The 27,649-nt window shown below is 44.1% G+C and overlaps 1 protein-coding gene across 2 annotated transcripts in view; it reads left to right on the forward strand.

Moving 5' to 3' along the window:
* LOC146855741 (NACHT, LRR and PYD domains-containing protein 5-like) overlaps positions 1–24,211 on the forward strand; it is a 376,900-nt gene extending 352,689 nt beyond the window's left edge. For both annotated transcript variants that reach the window (XM_085653656.1, XM_085653657.1), the window contains exon 8: positions 22,877–24,211. In XM_085653656.1, coding sequence (XP_085509782.1) covers positions 22,877–23,183 — 307 coding nt within the window. In that variant the 3' untranslated portion in view covers positions 23,184–24,211. The remainder of the gene's footprint in view (positions 1–22,876) is intronic.
* The last annotated feature ends 3,438 nt before the right edge of the window (positions 24,212–27,649 follow it).

Here is a 27,649-nt window from a genome sequence, read left to right on the forward strand (position 1 = left end):
AGAAGGCCTCAGACTGCGGCAATCTGAGAATGAAGGGCTTCTTCACTGCTGGAGTTCTCAAAGTTACAGTTTTGGACACATGCTTTTAGGCAAGTGACAAAGTTTTAAAACTTTTCACCGAATCTTTGCATGTTCGAATAAAATATGTACCTCTTAGAGTCAGTGTTTTTCTTCGGAAGAAAGTATGTCATCAAGCTCTCTGTCAATTTGTTGTGCGAATCTCTCTCGCCTTCCTCAAATTGGAAGGTGATGTCTATGGTAGCTCGGCCAATGCAGTGCATGAGTAGATGGAGCAGAAGTCTGTCACATTCAGTACCCAGAGTACCTCTGTATATGTCGAATTCCTTCACCTATTAATACCGCAGGACGCCCAAGTTATCTGTGTCCTCAAGATGGAAGAATGTTGGTGTGCTCAGAGCCTGCAAGTCACCAGGACCACCTGCAGCAGGAGCAGAAGGGCCACCAGAGCTGCATTTGAAGTGCCCACTTCATTTTCGCCTCCCTCGGTCTTCTCTTTTTCCAGTGATGACATGTTCTCCAGGACAGGAGGTTTTACACAACAATAAGGCAGCATAATTTTTGTTGATTTTTTTTGTTTGTTGCAGATTTATATAGCGTGAACTCGACCTAAAGGTATTGGAGCGCTGTACATGAGCACCAGTTACGTTACACAAGACAACAAATTCATTTATTTTATTTTTTTGGGTAGGCACAGGGAGATTAAGTGATTTGCCCAGAATCACAGTATGTGGAGTCGGCCCCGAGGCTCGAACCTTGGTTTCCCAGCTCCAAGGTCGACAGTCTAGCCGTAAGACAACATCCTCTGTCAGGGCTGCGGGGGGGGGGGGCGCACGCAGTGGCCCCTCAACAGGGCGGCTGCCTTTGTGCCACAGGAAGGCAATGGAGTCGGCCTCCTAGTTTCCCTGGGCGTGGGACCAGGGGGACTTCCGGCCGGCCACTTCTGGTAGTGGGAGGGGGGACAGGGGTACATATGCTGTCCCCCGCCCACCCATGTTCGGTTTGACCACTGCCTCGTTGCCAGTGTAGTGTCTGTGACCTCATAAAGCACTCATGACAAAAAGTTAGCAAAAACCTTTAATTATGCAGTCACCGGATGGACATTATTAGGCACTGACAATTTAAATGTATGTTTGCAGGCACTGAGATCTCAAGGCCTCCACAGCGCGCAGCAGCATGGAGAGGACCTGAAAACCATCTGCCTTCGTTCGCACAAGTGCACTTCTGCCCTCCTTAGTCCCCGTGCCTCCTACTAAGCACAGGGAAGGGTCACTGATGGGCTCAGGAAGTGATAGTCGCGGGAGAAGTAATAGGTATTCTCTGAGCTTGTTTGAAGGACTGGGCAGAGGTAAGCTGCTTGGTTAATGTGTGTTATAATTCTGTAGTAGGGCAGACTGTTCGCTGTTCTCGGAAAAAGCAGGATTCGGTGTGTATGTACTACATTTTCTTGTATGAATGTGCGTGAATGTATGAGCATTTAGTTGATTGTAAGACTCTTTGGAGCAGTCCTAGAGGAAACAGTTAATGAATGCATGATAGAAGGGCAGAGTAGAGGGATGTGCTACTGTGTCAACGAGAGTATTAATTCCGTACTGGAACAGAAGTGAGTGAAAGACGGGATTCTTGTGAAATAGATTTTCTTTACTATTCTGTGGTTAGCGAAGCAGACAATGGAGATGTTTATATGTTGTAACTAATAGATTTTGTAGAATTTGACACGAAGTCTACTGAAAAGTTTTGTAAAGGAGGGGTAGACGAGTGACAGGAGACAGGAGTAGGAGCGACTGCAGCGACTGCTGACGTCAAACAGACCGCGCTCTGAGTGGATATTGGATCAGAACAGTGTTCGCGCTGGGATTGGTGCGTTGGTGTGAGCCGCGCAAGGATTGGAAGGGGTACAGGGTGACGTAGACGCTGCAGGATTGGTGCGTTGGTGTGTGTCGCGCTGTTATTGGATGAAAAATCGTACTGTACAGTTGTATTACGGAAGGGATTAGAAAGTTTTGGTAAACGTTAAAATGTATTACCAAGAAGAGAAAAAGAAAAAATCATTGTTTGGAAAAATAAAACGATGGTTTGACAAGGATAAAGATGTTAAAACAAGAGAAGGTGAATTGTTACCTCCAACGAAAACGCCTGCATCCTTCATGGCTGCGAGATATGGGTATCATACCTGTATATGGTTGGAGAATTGGGTTAGGTATACTAAGGAAGATGGTGTCCTAGCATTCCCAGAACATGGTTCATTTAATCTGGCCGTGTTGAGAAATTTACGGGAAAAGATGTTGTGTCTTGACCCAAGACCGAGGCCGACACAGTTTGAGGCTTTAGTGGAATGGGAAGAGGAAGTACATGAGCGAGAAAAACAGAGGTCTGGAGGCAACTACAGATACATGTTTGGGAGGAAACATGATCGTGAAACTCATCATGATCGAATGAAGAGATGGCGAGATGCTAGTATGTCAGAGCGATTATATCCTATGAGAACAGTTGACGAGAGGGAAGAAAGGAAGGGTGCGGAAAGGGTTCCTGAGGCAGAAGTGAAAAGATATGGAGTTAATGAGTATGAGGATGAGGTCTTGAATGACATGATTTACAAGAGACCACCTCCATATAGACCAGAACCGATAAGAGATACATTGCGTATCATTGAGACAGAATTGTGACACCTGAGTTAAGAAGTGGAAATCCTTTCAGGGAAAAAGAAAGAGAGAATCGATGTGGTGACGAGAATACGAGAGAATTAGCCAGAACTACATCAGAGCTGACTGAAAAGATTAGAGAGCTGACAAAGAATTTGGAAGCTGTTACGGTGCCTGTAACCATAGGTCCGGTTATGCCTATTTTTGATAAGCAGAGGACGAGTGAAAATGGTTTGGTGGTTCCATATGTTGGGAATAGGATAACAAGTTTGGCTGGTCCCTCAGGAGACTCAGGAAAAAGGACAGAAAATAGTGATCTGAGACAATCCAGACATGACACATGTAGTGAAGGATTAGAGGTACAGTCTAATTCGAGATTGGATGCTAGTGAAGCTAGTTGTTCAGGGATGCCAATTTTAGAACCACAGAAGAAAGTGGTTCCAGTGAGAAAAACTACTGAAATAACAGCTGAAGATTTGAATGATTGGATGAGAGTCCTTCAAAAGAGGGATAAAGATTCACAGGCAATTGAGGTGGCCAGGTTACGTGTAGAATTAGAGGAGCTTGTTGCAGGGACAATTCCTACAGAAATTCTAAAAAACCATCATGATGGAGAATTGTTATTTATGTGCAAAAACATCACCTGGAGAGCAAGAAATACACATGACAGGTTAAGAGCAATAGCGAATGAGCAGGGAGTTGATATTGATAAGGTGAAAGCTTTACAGAAGTCTTACAGGATGGATTTCACGGACAAGGATATTGAAAATCTGAATGGTGCTGGTAGAACAGGACAGATTAAGGAAATGGTCGCATTGTTGCGAAGATGGGGTGATGTAGAGAAGTGGAAGGATAGGTGGTACAAGAAAAGGGAAGAATCAGTGGACATGACTTATTCAGCATTACCTGTGAGAGAAAAAGAGAAAACAGTGGATACTTATCCTATGAGAGAAATACCTGGAGGAGGATATGTACATGTTCCATGGACCAGACAGGATATTTTATCATTTACGAATGATTTCCCTCGACTGAGAGAAAAGCCCGTCGAGTGGTATAGGCAGGTAGATAGGTTTGTGAAATTGTCAAAAGTGCTGTGGATTGACCTGAATAGTCTGTTTGATATAATTGTTCCAGCAGACTTGTGGGCTGAGTGTAAAATAGTTGTAAGTTGGCCTACTGAGGAATACCCAAGAGATCAGAGAACAGGAGCACCAGATCCAGAGGTAATGAGGAAGTATGATCAGGTGATTGTATACCTGAAAAGTAAAGTACCTCCAAAAGAGACCGACTGGGTAAAAAAAAAGATCGAACACATCAGGAAGCAAAAGAATCAGTTCATGCTTTTTATGAGAGGCTGATACTGGCTTTTAAACAATTCAGCGGGGATGAGCACCTGGGTGACAAAGATTTGAGTCATTTTGTATACAGATTTGTATATGGCCTGAGACCTGAGATTAGTGAGAGAATTCGTGAGCATACAGTGGACTGGCAAAGTAAGAAAATAGATGAGATTCTGAGACATGCAAAGCACTTCAGTGATGAAATTGAAGCAAAACAGAGAAAGCTGAAAGAAAAGGCAATGTGGGCACAAGTGAAGGTTGCGGAAAGACAGGAAGCACAGTTGGTGGAACAGGCAAATAATGCAGGGAATAGGCCCAGATATGCAGGGAAAGGAAAGGGGAATCTTGAGGAAGCAAAAAAGAAGTTTCCTTGTCACAATTGTGGCCAACTGGGACATTGGAGATCTGAATGTACCAATCCACCATTAGCGAATAATGAGAGTAAAACCTTAAATCAACAGGTGCAGAACGAGGGAAATATTCAACAGCAGCAACAACAGAAGGTTGTGAGACAGCAGAGCCAAGAGCCAAAACCGCCCTTGCCGCAGAATAGAGGGTCACAAAAGTACAATCAGGATTCAGGATTCTACAATGATGAGCAGGTAAACAAACCAAGGCGTTCTAACCAGGTACAACAGTATTTGTTAAAAAATGAAGGGAGTGAGTCTGAAGGTGACTATTGACGGTGCCGAGGAGAGGAGGAAGAGTGCATACTTGGTGCAACTCTAGAAATAGACCAGGCAGGACCATTTGTAGATGGGAAAATAAATGAAGAAAGTGTTACTTTTTTAGTAGACACAGGTGCGACAAGATCAACTGTCAGGTCAGCAGATATTAGAAATCTTCCTCTCTCGGATGAAGCAATCCAAGTAGTGGGTGTAGCCAATACACAAATCAAGACACGTCTTACTGAACCAGTAAGGGTACAAATAGGGAAATTTTCAGACATGCACAGATTCGTCGTCTGTGACACTAGTCCAGTGAACTTGTTAGGCAGGGACCTGCTATGTAAAATGAATTGTACAATTTTTTGTACGCCGGATGGAATAGCTTTTGAAACAACAGATGAGGATGTTTTGTACCGAATGACTCTAGGAAATAGAGAGAGTGAAATGGTTGGTGCATATGCTGTGTTTAATCCGGAGGATTTGCCTCAAGAGCTGAGAGACACAGTGAAAAGGACAGTTTGGGATTTTACTGGAGAGGATGTGGGATTGATGAATAATGTAGATCCTGTGAAAATTTCAGTGAAAGAGGGAATTACTTATCCTAACATTCCTCAGTACAAAATGACACCAGAAATAATTGAAGGAATAACTCCTATAATTGAGAAAATGATTCAGCAAGGAGTTTTGAGAGAACTACTGAGTAGCCCGTGTGACTCACCGATAATGGGGCTAAAGAAGCCTAATGGGAAGTTCAGGATTGTACAAGATTTGAGAAAAGTTAACAAAATTGTGGTGGCATGTTGTCCCATTGTGCCAAATCCGTCAGTAATTTTGTACCAAATTCCACATGATGCTGAGTGGTACACAGTGATTGATTTGTGTCATGCTTTCTTTTCAATTCCATTGCATCATGACAGCCAGACGATTTTTGCATTTAGGTTTGGCCTGCGTATTTTAGCATGGTGTCGTATCCCACAGGGGTATACAGAGAGTCCTTCGATATTCAATCAGTTATTGAAAAAATCATTGGAGAGTTTGATCATGCCTGAAAACTCAGTACTAGTGCAGTATATTGATGACCTACTTGTGGCATCAAAGACACGTGAAGCTTGTGAAGTAGATACTATAGCTTTACTGAATCATCTGGCAGATGGAGGGTTAAAAGTATCTCCAGCCAAATTGCAATTTTGCAAGAAAGAGGTGCATTATCTTGGACACAATATTGAAAAAGGTCTGAGAAAGGTGACTGATGACAGGATCAAAATCATCAGGGGAATGAAGGCCCCAAGGACCCAGAGGGAAGTGAGAATGTTCCTGGGGATGGTGGGTTATTGTCGTCAGTGGATTAGTAACTTCTCTCTGATAGCAAGACCACTGATTAAGCTGACAAAGAGTGAGGTAAAAGACCCATTAGAACTAGATGGAGAACAAATGGCAGCATTTGAAGAGCAGAATGTGTGAAGCCCCTGCTTTGGGTATGCCAGACTATGAAAAGGAGTTTGAGTTGTACTGCAGTGAGAGAAATGGATGTGCACTTTCAGTGTTAATTCAGAAGCATGGACAGCTGAGGAGGCCTATTGCGTACTTCTCATCGACACTTGACCCTGTATCTGTAGGTTTACCAGGTTGTTTGAAATCTGTGGCTGCAACATGCAGAAGTCTGGAACAGAGTGAGGGAATCATAATGGGATATCCTGTAAGGGTATTCGTACCTCATAATGTGGCAATTCTTTTGACAAGAAGCAGAACCCAGTACATGTCACATAGTCGGCTGACTAAATATGAGAAAGTCATACTGGGAGCATCAAATGTGACTCTTGAGAGATGTGTGAATGTGAATCCAGCAACATTGTTGCCGGATATTGAAAATGTGGGTGTGAAGACAGAAGATGATCACAATTGTTTGGATGTGCTTGATTACTGTACAAAACCGAGACCAGACATAAGAGATCTTCCATTGCTTGAGAGTGATCATGTGCTGTTTGTGGATGGATCATGTCTGAGGAATGATGAGGGTGTGCTGAGTGCAGCATATGCAGTGTGTAAGGTTTCAGAAGTTATGGAAGCATCACCATTGAAAGGAGTGAAATCTGCACAAGTTGCTGAATTGGTGGCATTGACAAAAGCTTGCAAAATTGGAGAGAATTTGAGAGTGACTGTGATGACTGATAGTCAGTATGGATTTGGAGTTGTGCATGATTTTGGCCAGCTTTGGCTGCAGAGAGGTTTCTTGACGTCGAGTGGGACTCCAATAAAGAATGCTGAAGTGATTGGAAAATTACTTGAGGTGATACAGCTGCCTAAAGAATTAGCAGTTGTGAAATGTGCTGCTCATGGACAAGGAGATGATTTTGTAACACTTGGAAACAGGTTTGCAAATGACATTGCACAGTATTGTGCGAAAAATAATCACTCGATTAATAGGGAACGAGAAGGGGAAATGTCTTTTTGTTCTGTGATGTTTACTAATGTCCTAGAGACGTGGGATGAGGTGAAACAGTTGCAGGATGAGACAGGAAAGGAAGAAAAGAAAGACTGGATCAAGGCAGGTTGTGCCCCAAGAGAAACAGACCATGTTTGGGTTTATAGAGATGGTAGACCAGTCATGCCTAATTCTATGTTGTCAACAATGGCAAGGATGTATCATGGCCAGGGACATTTGGGAAGGGATGCGATGATCAGGTCTTTTAAACAGACTTGGTACAATGCAAAGTTCAGGACGATTGCAGAGAGCATTTGTCAAAGATGTTTGATTTGCCAGCAATTTAACACTGGGAAAAAGACAATGGTGAGTCTAGGAATGATAGGCAGAGAAGGTGGTCCTTTCACGAGAATGCAGATTGATTTCATTGACATGCCCCAAGTGAATAGATTGAGGTATGTTCTAGTGGTAGTCTGCTTGTTCTCAAGATGGGTGGAGGCCTATCCGACTAGGAGAAATGATGGAGTAACAGTGGCAAAGTTACTGTTAAGGGAGTTGATTCCTAGGTACGGGTTTCCAGTAACGATTGAGTCTGATAGAGGTGGACACTTCTATAATGAGCTCATGAGTTTGATTTGTGAAGCATTGAGCATACAGCAGAAGCTACATTGTGCATACAGGCCAGAGGCTTCTGGCGTTGTTGAGCAGATGAACGGCACGATCAAGAACAGGATTGGTAAGATGTGTTTAGCCACTGGAATGAAATGGCCTGATGTCTTGCCTCTAGTGCTAATGACTATTAGATCTACTCCAGATAGAACTACTGGTTTGAGTCCACATGAGATTTTGATGGGACGTGCAATGCGTCATGCATTTGTACCTGTCAATAAGTTGATGACAATAACTGATGACATGATTTTGGATTACTGTAAAGGCCTGGCTGACGCAGTTCATTCTGTGTTTCACCAGGTTGGAGAAGACGCTACCACACTTGAGAAGAAGCAAGCTCATGATCTGAGTCCAGGGGACTGGGTGAGGATTAAAGTACACAGAAGAAGAAATTGCTTGGTTCCAAGGTGGGGAAGGCCAAGACAAGTCATTCTGACTACGACAACTGCAGTGAAGTGTGCTGGTGTGAAAAACTGGGTACATGCAAGTCATACTCTGAGAGTTCCAAACCCAAAGGATGGGACTGGTAAGGAGTATTTTGAAGAGTCAGATTCCAGTGATGATGAAGACACAGAACCAGTGAGGAAAAATCGAAGTTCAGAAAGAGAATCAGGGGAGGCTTCAAGAGAACCATTGAGAGTCTCAGAAGGGAGATCAGATTCTGTAAGAGAGCCTGAAGTTCCAACAAGCAGTGGAGGAAAAAGAAGAGAAAAGAGCAGTTCCACAGAGACTACTCCTGAATCAGAAGAGGAGATTGAAGAACCACTTGGGATTATACCTGAAGAAGCAGGGTCAGAAGAAGATAGAGAGGGACAGATTGCGGAAGACCCCCGAGGAGGTGTAGGGAACATTCTTGATAAGCTAGGTGAAGGGACAAGTAGACAGCAAGAAGATTGCGTGTCGGAGACCCGAGGAGGGACAGAAATAGGGAAGTCTCAAACAGTGGTGGAAAAGACTGTGGAGCGAAAGAAAACTGCTGAAGAACAAGAGTACTCTATTTTGATTATTGTTGTTTAGATTGTTTAGATCATGACTCAGGACAGTATCAAACTGATCCTATTGGCCTCAGTGTAGATACAGGGTGTTTAGGAGTTTTCTCTCCACAGGTTCAGTGCTGATAGAGTAATCGAGTATATGTTAGTGAAATGGGCCCAAGTGTATGATGAGTGCATGTGCGTGTATCTGTGAAATTACTCTATCCGTGGAAGTAGGGAGAATTTGTATGCCCTGATCTGCACCAATAGTCCGTCACAAGCCAAACCCCTATACTTAGTAGCCCCAGCCAGTAGAAACACATAACCCCATGTCACTCACTGACAGAGTGAATGTACAGTTAGCCACGGTAATTCCCACAGAAGTGTAGGCTGTTGTTGAAGCCTCTTTAATACACTGGTCTCTGGGTAGGTCTCGGCTCTTAGTGGCTATTACAGAACCCTCGGTTGTCCTTAACAGGGAACTCTTCTACTGGTAGGCGACATGCAGTGTTTAACTTTTGCTGAGGTTGACTTGTGCTCTAGCCAGAATTTATTTTGAGAAGTGGTTCGGCACAAGCACTTCCAGAATGGCAGTGGTCGGAGCACAGTAATAAAGTGCTCTGTCACCCTTTCTTCTCTAGTGCCTAAACTCGCCCTGGATAGGACCTGGACTTGCAAACAGATCTAGGAAATGTAACACATTTCTAGAGGGGGCAACCCAGATGACATTCTTAGGCGTCAGAGTACTTGGGGCAATAAGAGAACCCACACTTGCTGTTTGTTTTATTTGCAGGGCAAATGGAGACAGCAGTAAATAAGTGCAAAATGGTCCATATGAAATGAAGGAGGACAGCCAAGACAATGATCCTTCACCATTTAATAGGATGACAAGACATCCCAGCTTCCTGCGTCCTCACACACCAGCGGCCACGCTAGCGGGTGCACCAGTGGTGTTGCTCTTGGCTTTGCGGTCGCTCGACGCCTCTCTTTTACCCTAGAGACACTGATGGCATTAGCTCCGGTCCCATTGGTGGACAGCAACTCGCCAGAAATTTAGGAATTGAAAGGAGCTGGAAGCGGGGGCAGTGCTCCCAGTGATTTATGAATGGTGGTTTGAGCCAGACTTGCGCAGAATGCAGGCGACTCACAGGCGCGAAAGGTGGGTCAGACCCGCGGCAACTTTTGGAGGTGCAGAAGTGACCGGCATTAGGTCTGTGCGGCTTGCACCCCCAGAGGGCCGTAATATTCATCCTGAAGCCTGTGGGGGGAGGGGGCGGTTTGGCTGTTTTAAGGCTTGGCGGTCCTATATTGTTGAGCCCCTTAACCTATTGGGGGTCTATCTTTGAGAGGCGTTTTCTCCAAGTATGACCTGGGTTTGCTCTGTGTCTTGCTTTGCTGGGCTCTAGAATATCCCGCTTAATTGACTTGGTCCTGGTTTTTCTTTCTGCACTGGAGTCTGAGATCTTTACACAGCTAAAACAAATTACAAATAACTTAGGTGGGCCCACAACAGGGGAGATGAGGCTGCACCAGACAGAAAAAGAGTGCAATAGATAGGGAAAATATTATAAAGGGTCAGAGGGAATATGTGCCCTTCATCCATGCTATCGGAGGTGACATTGATACACGTCACGGTGGTGACCGGCAACTGGCTGGTATGGTTGTGTGCATTTCAGAGTCTTGCCATCGGAGATCATACTCTGTGAAAGTATTCGGTAGACATTGAAGAGTGCCCACTGGGGGCTTCTGAGCAAAACCTTTTCAGCAAAATTATTCTTTTACACTACCCCCAATGACAAGGAGAGGAGGCATGGAAATGTGAAGCAACAGGTGCCGTTCTTATCTTGCTGTGAAGTTACTATGCAGTGAATGGAGAAAATAAACCGTGCCGTCCGCTATCATTAATGATTCACTGGGGAGTAGCTTACGGGCAGTAAATATGTGGGATGTAAGAGCAGCAAAGCACATGAGAGAGCAAGGAGCCTGACTGCTCTCGAGTCTCATCATGGCTGACATGAAGTACTTTACAACAGCTGCCACAAGTGCAGACCATTCGAGCGGTTAGCAGGTTAACCTCTGACCCCTCAGCACATTGAGGAGGCATCCAGTGTAAGGAGACTAGGAAGAAGGGAATGTCGTGTGGTGGTCAGAGGACGGGTCGAGATATTTTGCATCTTTGGCTCGGGTGGCAGAGACAACATCAGTCTTGCTTGTATTTCCATTGTGGGTTTTTAACCAGTTTTCCATGTGCCTGAGATAGGGTGCTAACACTGATGTGTACTAGTTGACAAATATTAAATGTAACATTTAAGCGTGCCTACCGTACCAGCAGTCCTTCTATCTTCTAAATGAGTAAAGGAGTAATGCGGTTATACATTGTTTGCTCAATTCACTGCTTTAAAATATGCTTTTCAAAGTATTTCTATGTACACACGTGTCAACTTAATTGAGCTATACATTGTTTAAACGTGAACTAGCTTCAAGGATCCAGACCTAGAATTCTGACACCCCACGCCATATGAGGCATATGAAGCACTGGCTGCTTAAACAAGCATTTGCAATGCAATCGGTCTCGCCTTTGGGACCTTATAAGTATTTAGCGATGCACCACATTATTGCACATTACTGCAACGAGGCTGGTTTTGTTCGTGCTTGCCAACTGCTAATAAGGACTATTAATGACGGCATCTCCAGCTGTGACAACGCTACGTGTTGGCCTGGTGATGACATATTAATAATCTATAACGTCAGGTCTGTTCATGTGATATCACTTTTGGGGAAGTAATAATTAATTTGCTTCCTGCATAAACAAATCTCTTTTGGGGCACAAATGTTGCAGCTATGCGTATTTAAGAATCAAACCATTAGCTTCGTAATAGAAATTGCATTTTAACCCTAATGGTTGTTTTCACTTCTGGAATAATTATTTTTGCTGCATGGTTGAGAAGACACCACCTGTCCGGGTTCTCATTACTCTTTGTAACCTTTGTAAATAGTATGGCTGTTAACCAAGCAAATCTAGAAATACAAAGGTATGCTGTTCCTCAAAGAGTGATGTAAAAAAGGCCTATAATGATAATTGAGAGATATGAGTCAGTAAAGTCAGGAGGAGTTACCTCCTTTAGGAAAAAGACCCTCACACATCCAGCAGACTAGCTGTCATGCTTCGTCAACATATAGCCCAGATGTCATGGTTCATCATCAGGTCTGCTCCGAATCGGGGCGGCGCTGCAATCCCCGATCGGCGACCTTTGTGGCGCCTTTTGATGGAGATCTTTTTTCCTTTATCTGCCGTTTGGTGTAGTGCGGGTGAGGGCCCTAAAGTATAGTGTGTATCGAAAGATATGTTTAAAATAAGTAGTGGAGATCCTAAATAACTCAATTTAATAAAAGAGGTCCCACTCTTAATTAAAAACGAAAACATGCGTAACCCTACAGTGAAGGTGTCTGGTTTACGCTACAATGGTCAATGGTCAACATGTTTCTTGCATAGGCTGATTTAACCGCAATTCATCAGGACCAGGAAAAGAAAAGAGAATTCACACACTTATTGGTAGTGGTAGCAACTGTTAAAGCACTTACCACTAATACAGCACCCTAATAAGTGGTTACTTAATAGTCCAGTGCAATGAATCAGGGGAGTGTTGTTTTCGTTTTTAATTAAGAGTGGGACCTCTTTTATTAAATTGAGTCATTTAGGATCTCCACTACTTATTTTAAACATATCTTTCGATACACACTATACTTTAGGGCCCTCACCCGCACTACACCAAACGGCAGATAAAGGAAAAAAGATCTCCATCAAAAGACGCCACAAAGGTCGCCGATCGGGGATAGCAGCGCCGCCCCGAATCGGAGCAGACCTGATGATGAAACATGACATCTGGGCTATATGTTGACGAAGCATGACAGCTAGTCTGCTGGATGTGTGAGGGTCTTTTTCCTAAAGGAGGTAACTCCTCCTGACTTTACTGACTCATATATCTCAATTATCATTATAGGCCTTTTTTACATCACTCTTTGAGGAACAGCATACCTTTGTATTTCTAGATTTGTGACTGGGCTATGTATGCTGGACCTGTCCAAAATAGCCCTTTGTTCCTTCCTGTTTTGTAATATATTTAGCACGGGGTCTCCCCATAGGAACTGAATAGGATACCAAGGACACTCACTACTGTGAAGCCTTGGCCCATTTTTATCACAATAGGATCAATCTTGGACCTCTCCTCTTTTGTGTTTTGCTTTCGTCCTCCACATTTTCTCGAGCCTCTACCATGGACGATTGCCATGGTTTGAGTTTTGGTGACGAAATCGCTGCAGAAATTTTACGCACACCCTCTTTATTGGGGCCAGACAGCAACTCCACCTCTGGAGCCCAATCAGATGACCTGATAACCCTCACTGCTCTGAAACGGGAGTGGCTTAAAATTACGTTACACGGGGCGATGATGACGGAGTATCTTAGGGCTAACATCGCCCCCAATGGATTAATTGTTAAGAACTTCCCTCGCCTTTTCCTGGAAGATATGATCTTCAAGAAGGAATGGTCCCAGGTGTCATGGAAATGCACCAGGGATTGGCTTATACTAATTATTAATACGGCCAAGAGATTAGCGGATGCTATCTTGATCAAAATTCAAAATGCTGAGGGTGTTGTCAAAGTCTCTCTGACCACCGCAGTATTCAAAACCAAACTGTCTGAAATTAACAATGAGATAGCGGAAAATAAAGAATTTCTGATGAAACAAAAAATATCTAAGCTACAAAAAGACATCAAGAAATTTGATAAGGAGAAGGTCTACCCATACCTGAAGGCAGACTATACATCAGTGACCAACAGCTATTCCTCAGATGAGGAATCAAACAGCTCTAGACACAACTCTAATACGAGTAGCGACTCAAGCAATGGTGGTTACTCTAATAATCGTAACAGACAGGGACAACCACACTACCCGACCTATCCACTGGTTCCCTTTCAGGGACAGTATCAACCAACCCCACCGTTCTGGCATTATCCCAATTACCAACCAGGTCCCCCACCTCCTCCATTTTAATAAACAGGCCCCCCTTTTTTAGGCAGAGGTTGGGGCAGAGGAAGAGGGCGGAGAAGAGGAGACGACAAGAGAGTACACTGGCAGGACCAACCTTCAACCTCAATGGAGACCAGGAGCCAAACCAAGAACAAGAGACATTGATTGTTAATCTCTCCCACCGTACACTAATGGAAACAGAGAGACGAGTACTCCAAAAAGGCTTGGGCTTTGTACCAACACCTAGGATTGACTCTTTCAAAGAAATGTGTGAAATACAGGCCTTTTTTCGTAAAATACATCTTAAGGCCTATTTCCATGACGAACCAGGGGAACCCTGTGAGGACTGTGGCCTTCACAAACCATCCACGTTTACACCACAGAGTGGGATGGTCCCTAACGAAGTTTTGACCTTCGAGCAGGCAGTTTTAAAGGATTGGAAACATATTAAACCTGCTACTATCTTTCACAATATCACCGAGGAAGAAGTAGCAATACGGTCACTGAATGATGACCCTCTCATCACTATTAAGCAAGCCGATAAGGGGGCGCAACGGTAATTATGTCTACTACGGATTATCGTATTGAATGCGAGCGCCAACTCAGTGATAGGAAATACTATATTCCAATAAAAGAAGACCCCACCAATCGGCTTAGCACACTGATTACTACTATGGTTTTCCACGCAGAGACCCAGGGCTGGATCACTACAAAAGAGGCAGCATTTTTAGTCACCAGTGAACCGAGAACCCCTTACTTTTACTGTCTTCCGAAAATACATAAGGGTACCATTCCGGTTCCAGGGAGACCTATTGTCTCCGGGATCGGATCCCTGCTTGAACCCCTTTCCAAGTTCGTTGACCACTTCCTGAAACCGTTGGTACAAAGAACTCCCTCATTTCTGAGAGACACCACCGATGTCCTCAGGCTTTTAGAGGGTACTCAGCACCAGGCAGAGGTTGATTTCCTCGTCACCCTGGATGTTGTGGCCCTCTATACTAATATTCCACAAAGGGCAACCCTAGATGTTATAGAGGATGTATTAAGTGGACTAGATTGGGAATCGGCCACCCCACGTCCTTTTATCCTCGAGTACGCATCTCTAGCGTTGACAGAGAATTTCTTTGAATTTGAGGGCCAATTATATCACCAGATACAGGACACCTCAATGGGGAGCACCTTCACCCCGAGTGTGGCCTGTATCTACATGGCAGCCTTTGAAGAAAGAGCCATCCAGAATGAGACTAACCCTTACAGAGCTAACATCCTACTCTGGAAGAGATTCATTGACGATATTCTGATACTTTGGAAGGGTGACCGAGCCCACTGTGATGAGTTTTGTCAGTGGATAAACACCCTGAACCCCTACTTGAGGTTCACTTGCACAATCTCTGACCAACAACTTCCATTTTTGAACCTCCTGATCCTATTAAACGATCATAAAATGAGTACCACACTCCACCGTAAATCCACCGACAGGAACAGTCTGTTACATTTCCAAAGCTACCACCACCAAGGCCCTTAGGCAAAATCTTCCTTTTGGACAATTCCTCCGGATTAGGAGGAATTGTAGCTCTTTGACTGACTTCATAAAGGAATCTAGGGTCCTTACCACGAACCTTCTTCAGAGGGGGTACCATAGTCTGGATGTTAAAAAATCATATAAGCGTGCCCGCAACAATAAAAGGGAGGGGTTACTCAAACCAAATGAGCACCAAACTGATGACTGCCTCACATGTGTGTCTACCTACACTCCTAACTCTCTCCAATTGAAGAGAATCATTAAAAAACATTGGGGCATCCTACAGACTGGGGAGCTCTCAATAACTACCCCGCGATTTGCCTTAAAAACGCACCACCAATCTGAAGGAGAGACTCATACACACAAGACCCAAACAAACCAAGGGTACCAGACAACCTACTTTATGGAACCTTCCCCCTGTAATGGGCCACTACCCCTGTGGCTCGTGTGTGGTCTGCCCGTTAACCAAAGTTACAAAGAACATTATATTTTCCAATGGGTTCACCTGGGAATGCAGAACACACACCAATTGCAATACTCCGAACTGCTTCTATCTAATATCTTGCCCGTGTAACCTCTCTTATATAGAGATGACAACTAGACCAGTTAAAACAAGAATTATTGAACATCGGAGTAGTTTCCGGTGTAATAAAGTTAATACAAAAATGACGACACATTTCTTCGAAAAACAACACTCCCCTGATTCATTGCACTGGACTATTCTCCAATCCTTCAAAGACCTTAGTAAAGCCAAACTATTTTTGTTGGAACAGAGGTGGATAATGAGATTGTCCTCTCACAGGGAAGGGTTGAACGAAGATATCCCCTGGAGTAGCCTTTTGAATTCTTGAGCAACAGGGTTGAATTACAATAGACTACTCAATTACGACTTAATTGGTTGATAAGAGCAGCAATTTACCTCAAATGGGTCATCGTGGGTAGGGCTCTGCTCACGAGACCTAGAAGGGGACGTTTAGTTAGTGGCGCAATGCCTCATGTTGTAACCCTGGCACAGCTATTTTTCATCCACTAGGGTACGATCCACCCTGTGGCCCGAATAGCCTGATCTTTCAAGCTTTACTCCACTCTACACGTCATTTTGCTTACACTTGGACGATGCCGGAAGGGGGGTTCACGCTCCTTCCTCAAACTCATAAGGTTAGTTTGCGCGCTAGTTTTTCAAACATATGCCGACATCCAGTGACGTGTCACGTCTTTCACACCAAGACGTCTCTGGGTGAACGACTCTCGCTCTGTCACCGGAAATGTACCTCGCGCTTCACTCCTCCACCAGAGGAGATGATTGTTTCCCGTCACTGATTGGCTCCATTTTTTAATTTATTCTACCCGCCCGGTTCTGATTGTGTCTCCCGAGCCGGCGCGGATACAGGGTAGGATTCGAGGCGTCTCGTATTGAGGACAGGTGTAAGTTACCCACTAATCTTTGGTGAACCCGCTTTTTGTAAATTGACCACTTTAATGTCCCTTATCATTACTCGGATTAAGACCCCGACCTGCTTTGGCAAACTCTTACTGACAACAATTGCGTTGCAACATCTGACGGTCCTTTACGACCTCTTATATATGTTCACGAGACCTATGCTAGTGAACTCCACTTCTTCTTCTTTTTCCATAACAGAACACTGCACTATTCAGTGTCAGAATCCAGCGCCTACTCGTTGGAACCTATAACATTGCACTTTAGGGTGAGTCGAATAGTGAGCTGAGTTGACATGACTACTGTCTATATATCGTGTGCCACTTTCGAGCGTCCCCCACCTCACCCCGTTCTTTCTTTCTCCCCTTTTATGAGGCACGGTGTTCCTTGAATTATAGAACACATGTGGTTTCTGTAGCATTGTTCATTGTACTGTGGGTTTGATTTCTTTTTTTAGTCACTAATGAGTATGTGTGTCACACGTATGGCATACTATTGATTATCACTACCTCACGAGTGCTGCATGACACCAATTTCTTGCAGCAGTTAAGGCTATTTACTAAGATTGTATTAGTAAGATGATTTTGAGTTGTATGCTTGTCTGTTTATTTTTCTCTTACAGGCGTTTTTAACCTTATCCAAATAAGTAACCACTTATTAGGGTGCTGTATTAGTGGTAAGTGCTTTAACAGTTGCTACCACTACCAATAAGTGTGTGAATTCTCTTTTCTTTTCCTGGTCCTGATGAATTGCAGTTAAATCAGCCTATGCAAGAAACATGTTGACCATTGACCATTGTAGCGTAAACCAGACACCTTCACTGTAGGGTTACGCATGTTTTCGTTTTTAATTAGGAGTGGGACCTCTTTTATTAAATTGAGTTATTTAGGATCTCCACTACTTATTTTAAACATATCTTTCGATACACACTATACTTTAGGGCCCTCACCCGCACTACACCAAACGGCAGATAAAGGAAAAAAGATCTCCATCAAAAGGCGCCACAAAGGTCGCCGATCGGGGATTGCAGCGCCGCCCCGATTCGGAGCAGACCTGATGATGAAATATGACATCTGGGCTATATGTTGACGAAGGCTGACAGCTATTCTGCTGGATGTGTGAGGGTCTTTTTCCTAAAGGAGGTAACTCCTCCTGACTTTACTGACTCATATATCTCAATTATCATTATAGGCCTTTTTTACATCACTCTTTGAGGAACAGCATACCTTTGTATTTCTAGATTTGTGACTGGGCTATGTATGCTGGACCTGTCCAAAATAGCCCTTTGTTCCTTCCTGTTTTGTAATATGTTAATCAAGCAAACCACTAACATTCAGGTTACCTGGCCAAGTCTGATGGGATTCCAGCAGTATGCCAGAATCTTAAGTGTCCAGGCCTCAAGCATTTGGTCTGTAGATGACAACGTACATCAAAAGAGACCAAGCACACCTCTCACAAAAACAAATACTTAAAGCAGGGTGAACAAACAAACCAACCAATATATACAAACTCTAAGCAAAATACGCAGCTCTACACACACATACATGCAAACACTTTCAGGAAAGCAGATACACACAGGCAGACAAATAGACACACACAGCAAAAATAGGGAGGAAAACAAACACAATCAGAAAACCAGTAAAACGCAAATAAATGTAGAAACATCAACAAATGGAAGAACACATGCACACAACAGTTTCTCATTCTCTCTCACTTAAGCACACCCAGATACACAGGCTAACACACATAAGAAGACCTAGAGCAACTTTGGGTTTCCCACACACACACATACACACAGACAGATGGCCACAAACAGGAATAAATACAAACAGTTACAAAAGTACAGACCAGCATAGAAAATGATTCAAACACTGTCACATGTAGGTGTGTAGCAACAAACAAGGATAAGCGCATACATTAACTTAAACACACTAACACATCAAACATGCAATTCGCACACCGACAAAAACCAACAAATAGACAGCAGAACATACACACCAACGCTATTGGCAGCAAATAAATGCTGACAAATGTAGTTATTGCCACAACCAACTACAAACACATACCAAGAGAAACATGGAGACCACCATACTTCCAGGAAAATGAAAATCTGTGTAAAAAAATTAGAAACATCCAAACTCACACAGCAACGTGCAAGCACACTTCACACAGACAGCCACAAACACATCAACACAATATACGTAAACTTAGACAATTCTGCAGCCAGAATCGCAAATACCTCTACGTACAAACATTTACTGAGAGCCACACAGAGAGAAACAAAAACAACTTCGGCCCTCCCTTCCATGTAAACACAAACACCAACACATAAATTATCCCGAGTGCAACGGAGGAGCCTTACAAAATGAGAGCGAGAATGGGACAAAGAGAAAGGGAGAGCCAGACTAAACATGGGCTAGAACAGGGCGTGGAGAAAGGGAGAGGGTGAGAAAGGACTACCAACAGAGTAAAACATGGTCCATGAAGAGGGAGAAGAAAATGGGGAAACTGTGCAGTGAGAGCAAAATGAGAGAGAAACAGAATAAAGAGGGGACTTAGGCGAGGACGAGTGAAAATAGGGCCACTGAGATGGCATAGGGAGGGGTGATGAGAGAGATGAAAGGAAAGAATGTTAGTAAAAGTGATGGGGGAGTACAAAATAGAATAAAGGGAGAGAAAATGTGTAAGACAAGAAGAAAAAGAAGGCGAGAAAAAAAGATGAAGAGCGATTGAAGAGAGGTTGAGAAAAGGAACAAGAGGAAGGTGGAGATGGAGAGAATGAAATAAGGAGCAGCAGCGGATAAAAGGCAGGCTAAGGGGAGAGATAGGGTTGTGGGTTGACCGTGACAAGGGATAAAGACGACCTGAGACACGTGAGGGAGGGGATACACGGCCTAGAGAAAGAGAGAGGGGGGCAGAATAAAAGATGAAGTAAGTAAGCGAAAAACTGCAGCAGAGAGAGGAAGACCAAAGGACAAGAAACAAGGCCCGTGACGGCGATGGGAGGCAGGACAAACCAGGTATGTGTCAGAGATGTGGAGAGTGGGAGAAACTGGCTAAAAAAGATCAGGCATGTTAGGAGAGATGAAAAGGCATGAGAGTAGAAAGAGGGTGAAACGTGGAGGGAGAACTGAAATGCTGTGAAGCAATAGTGAGAAAAACACGTTTGACAACAGATGAGATACATTCTAATATTAAACTGATAAAGCAAAATAGATAAGCCTGTGGCCGCTTATCAAACTAGAGGTGCCAACTCTGGAAAGTGTTCACGTTACAGTCTGATTGTGTCAACCCAAATGTAAGATTAAACTGGAGTGAGTTGAAACCCTGATTTGCCATCTTCAAGAAACTGTAAAGACGCCCTAGCAGTTCAAACGTTTTCATTCAACTAAAGGTGCACAAATAAATACTAAAGTATGCACATTTATGTACATTTTCACCACGAACTGGAAATGCAAATTTCGTTCCAAAAGGTATGAATAGCACCAGCATTTGGTTTAATTAACTGCACTTTTGTATGCATTAACTATGGCCGATTGAAAGCTTGCAAAGTAATTAAGAGATAACTCATTTGACTTTTGTAGGGCGCATGTGGCAGAAGGGAACACTGGAACGCACTGCATGTATGTGGAGAGATCGACATGCCCCCAATGGTGCCTATATCCACACTTCAAAGTGAAAAAACACAACCTTTCAGTTAATGGAAGATATGGAAACACCTGTTATCGGACGACTTGGTTCTATTAAACAGTGCCAAAATAGAAAGCTTCTGGCTACATTTTAGCTGAGCACCCCTGTTTGCCAATTGCCACCCTTTTTTGCAATTTAAATAATAGAAGAGGGAGAGGAGTGGTGACGGTGGGAACACAGCACGGGATGGCAACTTCTCAGTGTGCAGGGTAGGCTCGGCTCAGTACGGACTGCTGTGATCTGGGCCGATGTTTGTTGATCAGACATGCAGTGTGGAAGTAAAAATAAAAAATAAAATAACACAATTTGGCAGTAAGCAGATGGCCGGCTAGGGGGGTGATGGTAGCTAAAGGCTGTCTCCGCCCCCATCCTCCAATCTCAGCCTTAGCTCCCCGAGGGGTGCCCTTCGTTTCTGCAATAAAAAAATAGAGTGCAGAGACAAGATGAATGGGTGGGGCTCAGGTCCCCTCTGTGTTACTCCCAGGTATAACACACACAAATTCCAAAATATATTTTATAGCAAAGAACTGCAGACGAACATGGAAGCCAAATCTGTTTATAGAAACGTCCAAGAGACAAAACAGCAGCGAACAAGTGCACTTATCACATCTAAGCAGGAATGGGATTGATTTTTTTTTAAATGGGTCCCAGTTTAGCTAAATGCTACTGAGCCACTTTCTTTTCTATTTTTAAACATTTCGGTACGAGCCCCACTCAAAAAGAGCGCTCTTTTTTTCAATAAAGAGCGGTGAAGGTGGAAAGTCACTGCTCACTGTGACACAAAACAATACGCCATTGTGTTAGGTGGTTAACTCCGAGGAACAATGATCTGCCTGTACCTGATATACAGACCCCTATTATACCCAGATATGTGAACAGTAATACATGCACACATATAGTCTCGTGTAGGTTGACATGCTTAGAATACTTGCAACTTTCTGCTGCTGCTACTACCCGCCTGTGCACCTTTGTCACCTCATTAATGTAAAGTGCTGCGCTACATGGCCAGTTCCTCAGGCAGCAGAGACGCAACGATCGGGGCAAGCTGCATCGTGGGGAGCAAGCAAGAACAATAAAACATGTAAAATACTCTCCTTAAACCGTGCCCCGGCCCACGCCGCAGCTGCACATCTCTCCTTATCTCTCCAGCAGTCTCCTGCCCACGAGCCCTGTGCAGTGCTTTGTGCTTCCTCAATCTTCATGGCTGAGGCCTGGGGAGCTGTCCCGGGAACGGGCGCGCAAGGGAACGGATGACTGCTCAGGAAAAGCGTGCCTTCTCTGAGCCTTGCAGTTACAAGCAGAGAAGGAGTCGGGGATTGAATGGGAACATGATGTGATTTACGACAAACATGAACCACTGGGGCCGGAGCCACGAGCAGAGCCCTCGAAGTGTCGGAGCCAAGCCCGCTATGAAGTAAGACTGCTGGAACGGCTACGGCTACATATGATAACGTCTCCAGTGTTTACCATGGCAGCTGAGCACAGACAATCTTTGAGGACACCCCAGAACTATTTCTTCCTCTTTGTGCGCAGGAGCGGCTTCTGGACGCATGCGCAATATAGCCATCTGGACAGGTCAGGCAAAATAAAGTGCGAGACTCAGCCAGCCAATCCCAGGAGAAAACAAGCATTTACAAATGCAATAGGACTCGTATTTACGTGAGTCCTATTGCATTGTACACAAAAGTGCGGGCGTCCAAGAACGTAAGAACAGGAGTGGGGGTGGGGGGGAGGGGGCAGAGAAGTTACAAACTGCGGGAGGGAACAGGGGGAGGCAGGGGAACAAAAGAGTTATTAAAGTAAAGGGGCTGATAGCCATGGAAGGAGAATAGTGACGACATGGCTGACAGGAGGAGGGACTAACAAGCTGAAAACCAAGGAGAATGCAGGATTTACAATTTAAGCCAATGAAAAAGATGTTCGGAAAGTAGGCGGAGCTTCCCTCCACTATACTGTATACTGCATGCCTCGCAAAGCGAACAACGCGTTGCGTTGCAACGCTATGCGAGACCTATAAATGGTGTGCAGTGGCGCTTAATTATTTTTCAATATGCACTGATGACAAGCCAAAAGTCTGACCCAGTTGCTGGGAAAGGTTGTCCTAGCCGTGTATACTTGTTTTCTTTGTTTACTGAGTGCCTTAAACAGAAAGGTTACTTGATAAAGTCGATTACCAACTTTTGTGGTGGATGGGAGAAAAGAAACCGTGTTTGGAAGAGAGGGTGGTGAGTGGCACCATTAAAAACCTGTTATAGCAGATAATTCACACATTAGACATTAGATTCCAGATAGTGTTCATGTTATGTACAGTTAGAATTTATATCAGTGCTTACATATCATTTCGTTCAAACAAAATCAAGTAAACTAAAACATTGCACAAGGAGGGGTGCTGTTAATTGGCTGATAATGTGCTTTCCTTGCAGTCATTTGTTATTCTGAGAAGTTTTCCTTATTCATTTGCAGCCTTTGCGGGAATCCTTTGGGAGAAGGTGCAGTCCAGAAGATTAAACAGCTGCGTGGGTCAAAACTGAAGATCATATTCCAGGTCGCTGATAACGAGGACCAGCAGCTCTACATGATGGAGAAGGTTGAAGGTTTAGCAAAGCCAGGACTTGAGACTGGTGACCAGGAAGGGATCCTATACATGCTGGACACTGTGCTGAAAGACATAAACCAGGGGGGAGAAGCAGCCAGTGAAAGGGTTCTGCAGCTAAAGGAAGCCATGGAACATGCCCGAAACAAGATCTTGAAAGAGAAGAAAGCGGAATAAATACACAGCTGTCTTCATCAACTAAGACCCGCTCTAGCTCTGATCCCTCTTCAAATGATTTGGTGGAAGGTTAGCAGTCAGAGGGGCCTCCAGGTCTGTTCGATGCTCCTCTGTACTTAAGAATAAAGAGACCTAGTTGGGCTCTCAAACACGTTGCTGCGAAAATAAACTTTTCCCGTGGCTTAACTGAGATGAATGGAGGGCTACGTATATATTACAACACACACACAATCTTACTTAGAGCTATCTGAGACCCATGATTGTCATTTCAATTCACCGCGCATGCCAGTCACCAAAAACACCAGCAGTAACCTAATTGACATCACTTTTGCCCCTAATGATATGACATGAGTGTTGTTGCCTTGCCCCACTCTTACCCACACAGCAGCCCCCTAGGCTGAGGGTCCGGGAAGGACTTGGAGTGGAAAATACACTAAGTAAACAATAGTGTTTACTTTCTGTTCCTGTTGCTACCTTCATGGCCCATGAAAGCAGGAGCATGGCATCCCATAGGAACCTTTTAGGTTGAGACAGCTGAGACCACCTGAGCACATACATCACCGACATGTTAAAAGGTTACTGCCCTCAATGCATGCACTTTCTCAAAGCCTACAAAGAAAGATCATTGTATTTTCTGTTTTATTTAGCCTTCAGTCCTTACAAGCAGGATTTTATAAATGGTGCTCGTTTATATTGCTGGAAATATACTGATACAAAGGTAAACACGTTTATTGATTACTTTGAAACTAAGAAATTAAAAATAATTGTAATATTTGTATATACATCATAACGCGTTTCCAGGATGCAATATGTGGGTTTATGGTTTGGGCCACTCAAAAACGCGGGAGGGAGTTCTCACTGTATATAAAAACCTGAATAGTTGACATCCCCTTGATTTCTGAACAACTCCTCAGAGGAAAAAGACTGAGTGACTTCTGAAAACTGCATGTACATGTCCATGTGCAAATTAGTTATGTTTGAGAACAAGAAATTGTTGTAAATACGTGAATAAACATGCACCACCACTACTTGTCTGTCTTTCTTCTACAACTTAGCAAACAACACTAACAACACTGCTATCACGCTTGAATGTGGTATTCATGTTCTTAAGAGTGCCTCGAAGATTTGTGCATAGACATCACCTGTGGCCCTTCAGTGTTTGACCGTCATGACATACATTGTCCATACCTTGTATTTAATGTTGGGTAAAGGTGAGTGAACACAGAACAAGGCACGACTCATGTGGTTATCAGAAACAGAAAATGTTTAAAACACCATCAAACAATGTAAAACATTCGGCTGATTAAACACACGCACGTCTTTTGACAGTAATGAAGTGTGCAAACAAAGCGAGGACATATACCCCCACCAAGAAAATCACGCTTATACTACATTCACAAACATGTTGCATGGTGGAGTGGACAAAATAACAGAAGTACATTTCCTGGACTGATGAGGTAGAACAGGAACAGTGACACTTAGTTTTGCTGAGCCCATCACCGAAACAATATACAAACCTCTAAAAAAAAGCTCACCTAATCTTGCACTGTGTTTTCTAAAGTAAGGAGCAGTGGCGGATGGCAGAGGTAAGAGCGGTGAGGTGGTGGTGGGGCAGAGTGGGGGGTAAGCCGACAGACGATGGGATAGGTAAAATAAAATGAAAAAATAATAAAACCACTTACCTTGCGCTCGCCGCATCGCCTAGTTGGAAATGCGGCAAGGACAAGGTAAGTAGTTTTAATTATTTTTTAATCCTCCCCCCACCCCATCCAGCACCACCCGGCCCCGCTTCACCGCTCTTACCTGTGCCGGCCCGGCACTGGTAAGGAGCCTTTGAAAGTTGTCAGCTTATGTTGCCGTCTCCTTCCTATAGCTCAGCTAACTCACAACCTACCTGTTGTCTAGTACAGACTACAGTCTACTGATAGATGATAAATCCTTACTCTGCTAGTGCATAGAAGTACAAAATTGTCAAAAAAATAGTGATATGTTCTCGCCAAGACATGCCACTGCATTACATGCCATAAACCTGGCCATGTGATAGGTCATACGGCGCCAGGCACGAATGGGCTGCCCACTGCACTGTTTAAATGTGATCTAGAATTTTGGGAAGGATTATTCCATCCCCTATTCACAATTCAAATCTATGGCAGATTGTAAAAATGTCCTAGCTATCGTAAGGGAAAGCTACAGTTCTGTTTATGAAGGCGAGGATTATGCTTTACTTTCTTCACATTTTTATTCCAGCAGACATCTTAAAAAACATGCGAAAGCTTCACTTTCCACGTACACAATGGAAGAGCACATCAGTTCATCCAATCATCATGCAGGAATCCCTTTAAAGTCCCCTGTCGACTCTCCTGCCTTCTCTTTATTCTTGAGACAGTAGCCGTTGCCAGTCACTTCCCTACAACTGTTAGGAAAATTCATTTCCTGCAAAAAGAGGTGACCAATTACTTTAAAGACACGCCATCGGAAGGAACATAAGTACTCTGCATCATAATATGGGCATGAAACATCACCATTATACAGAAAAATATACAGCAGATATTCAAGAGACAGTACATAACTCAACATAACAACCTATCCACCCTTCATGCTGCCCACTATTCCCTCTTGCAGGTGGGCCAATGGTCGGCAGCCCCTGGGAGGGCTAATATTTGCCTCCATTTCTTTAATGGAATTGAACATTTTTCATTCTATATCAGGACAGGAGGTAAGAATAATGGTTGTTTAGAGCTTTTTAACTACCAATGTAGCTATGTTTGAGACTGGTTTAATAAAAAATCACTCGAATCCAAAGACCAATTGGCTGCACTGAGAATGTACGTAGGGAGAACGCTTTAGAGGCCATAGCCCCTCTGGCTGAGTGGACACCTTAGACCTTAGTGTCTATGGAAGTCTCCTGCAGAGCCCACCTCAACAAACTAGCAATCGTGGGGGACAAAACTGTCTTGTGAGATAGCAATAAGTAGTTGTCGTTCCCCTGGGGGAAAGATCTTATCCGTCATACTTTTGTATGGCTTGATACTCCTCACCACACATTACTTAGGCACATCCTGAAAAGAAGGGTTGGAGACAGTGCAAGAATTACATTTCATTTGTCGAGATATGTGGAATGTAACACCATCGGGGTAAATACTCTACCTTCTAATATCTAGAGCCCAGACATCCGAGACATGTCTCCAGGACATGAGGCACAACAGTGTAGTTAGGTTTGCTGATAGTTCTTTCCTGGAAAGGTATTTATTACTCAGCCACTAGAGAAAAAAGGTGAGTACCTTCTTTACATCTAACAAAACTGAATACCTCGGTTCCAGGGAGAAAGACAGCTGTATGCCCATAAGTAGTTCCGTGACTGGTGGTTGCTCCCCAGTAGGGTGAACCCCAACAGGAGTGTGGCCCAGTGAGATCGCCGATCTGAAGGTATTGACTGACCTATTCACCATGCCCTCTGAATTCAAAGAGGCCACGAAGTTGAAGATGTGGGAAACTTCTGCCCGCCCGGTATCGAGATTCCTCTGCTTACGCCAATCCATCCATCTCAACCAAGCCGACTTGTATCTCTTGATGGTCCCGTTAGCCCATGCCGTAGAATGCAGGTCTGCAGCCTGTCTCAAAAGGCCTGGGACTTTCCATCGTTTCTTCTAATCTTCCACGCCATAAGCTTCAGAGTGTCCTCCAGAACCAGATGATGTAGGTTCCCCGATGGATCCTAGAAAAGATCCAGAATTAGCAGTAAATGGTTTGGAGAATCCCAAGAAAGTTCCATCAGTATCGCATACCAAGCTTGAGATCTCCAGATCGAGCTTACCACCACCATATCTGCCCGTTGCCTCCACACTGGGCCCTGAACCGTACTATCATGGAGAAAGGAGGGTAAGTGCAGCCCACCTCTGATGTCCAATTCTGAAAGTAACTATGCGTTACTGCCACTTGGGATCCAGCCTCCAGCTGAAGCCATTTTCCAACTGATGATCAAGGCTCTATAGAAAGAGGCCCACCGTGAACAGGTCACATCTGCTCGAAACATCTGGAATACCAATTGATCTAACTTCCACATGCTCACATCCTGTTAGTGCCTTGAATGCAAGTCAGCCACCTAGTTGGAGATCCCTGGAAGGTGTTCTGCTGTCACCAAAATCTGGTAATGTAGGCAATAATCCCAGATGCTCTTGGCAAATTCGATAGGGTCTGAGTCCTCATGCCCCCTTAATGGTTGATATTGGGCCTGGGTGGAGTTTGTGGAGTTCCGCTATGCGGAACTCTGCGAAGTGACCAAAAAACTCCACCACGCTACGCGGAGTTATGCAAGCACCGGAGTGCATTAGGTTGAGTCATTCACACTGACATTGAGCACCAGGTGCTTGTCCCACACTGTAAAATCACAGTGAATGGCACCACACACCGAGCAAGAGGGCACTGCTCCTTCTGCTGTTCGAGTAGATGTTCTACTCGAGTGGCAG

Source organism: Triturus cristatus, chromosome 4_1 (assembly GCF_964204655.1).
Source record: "Triturus cristatus chromosome 4_1, aTriCri1.1, whole genome shotgun sequence".
Taxonomy (NCBI): Eukaryota; Metazoa; Chordata; class Amphibia; order Caudata; family Salamandridae; genus Triturus; species Triturus cristatus.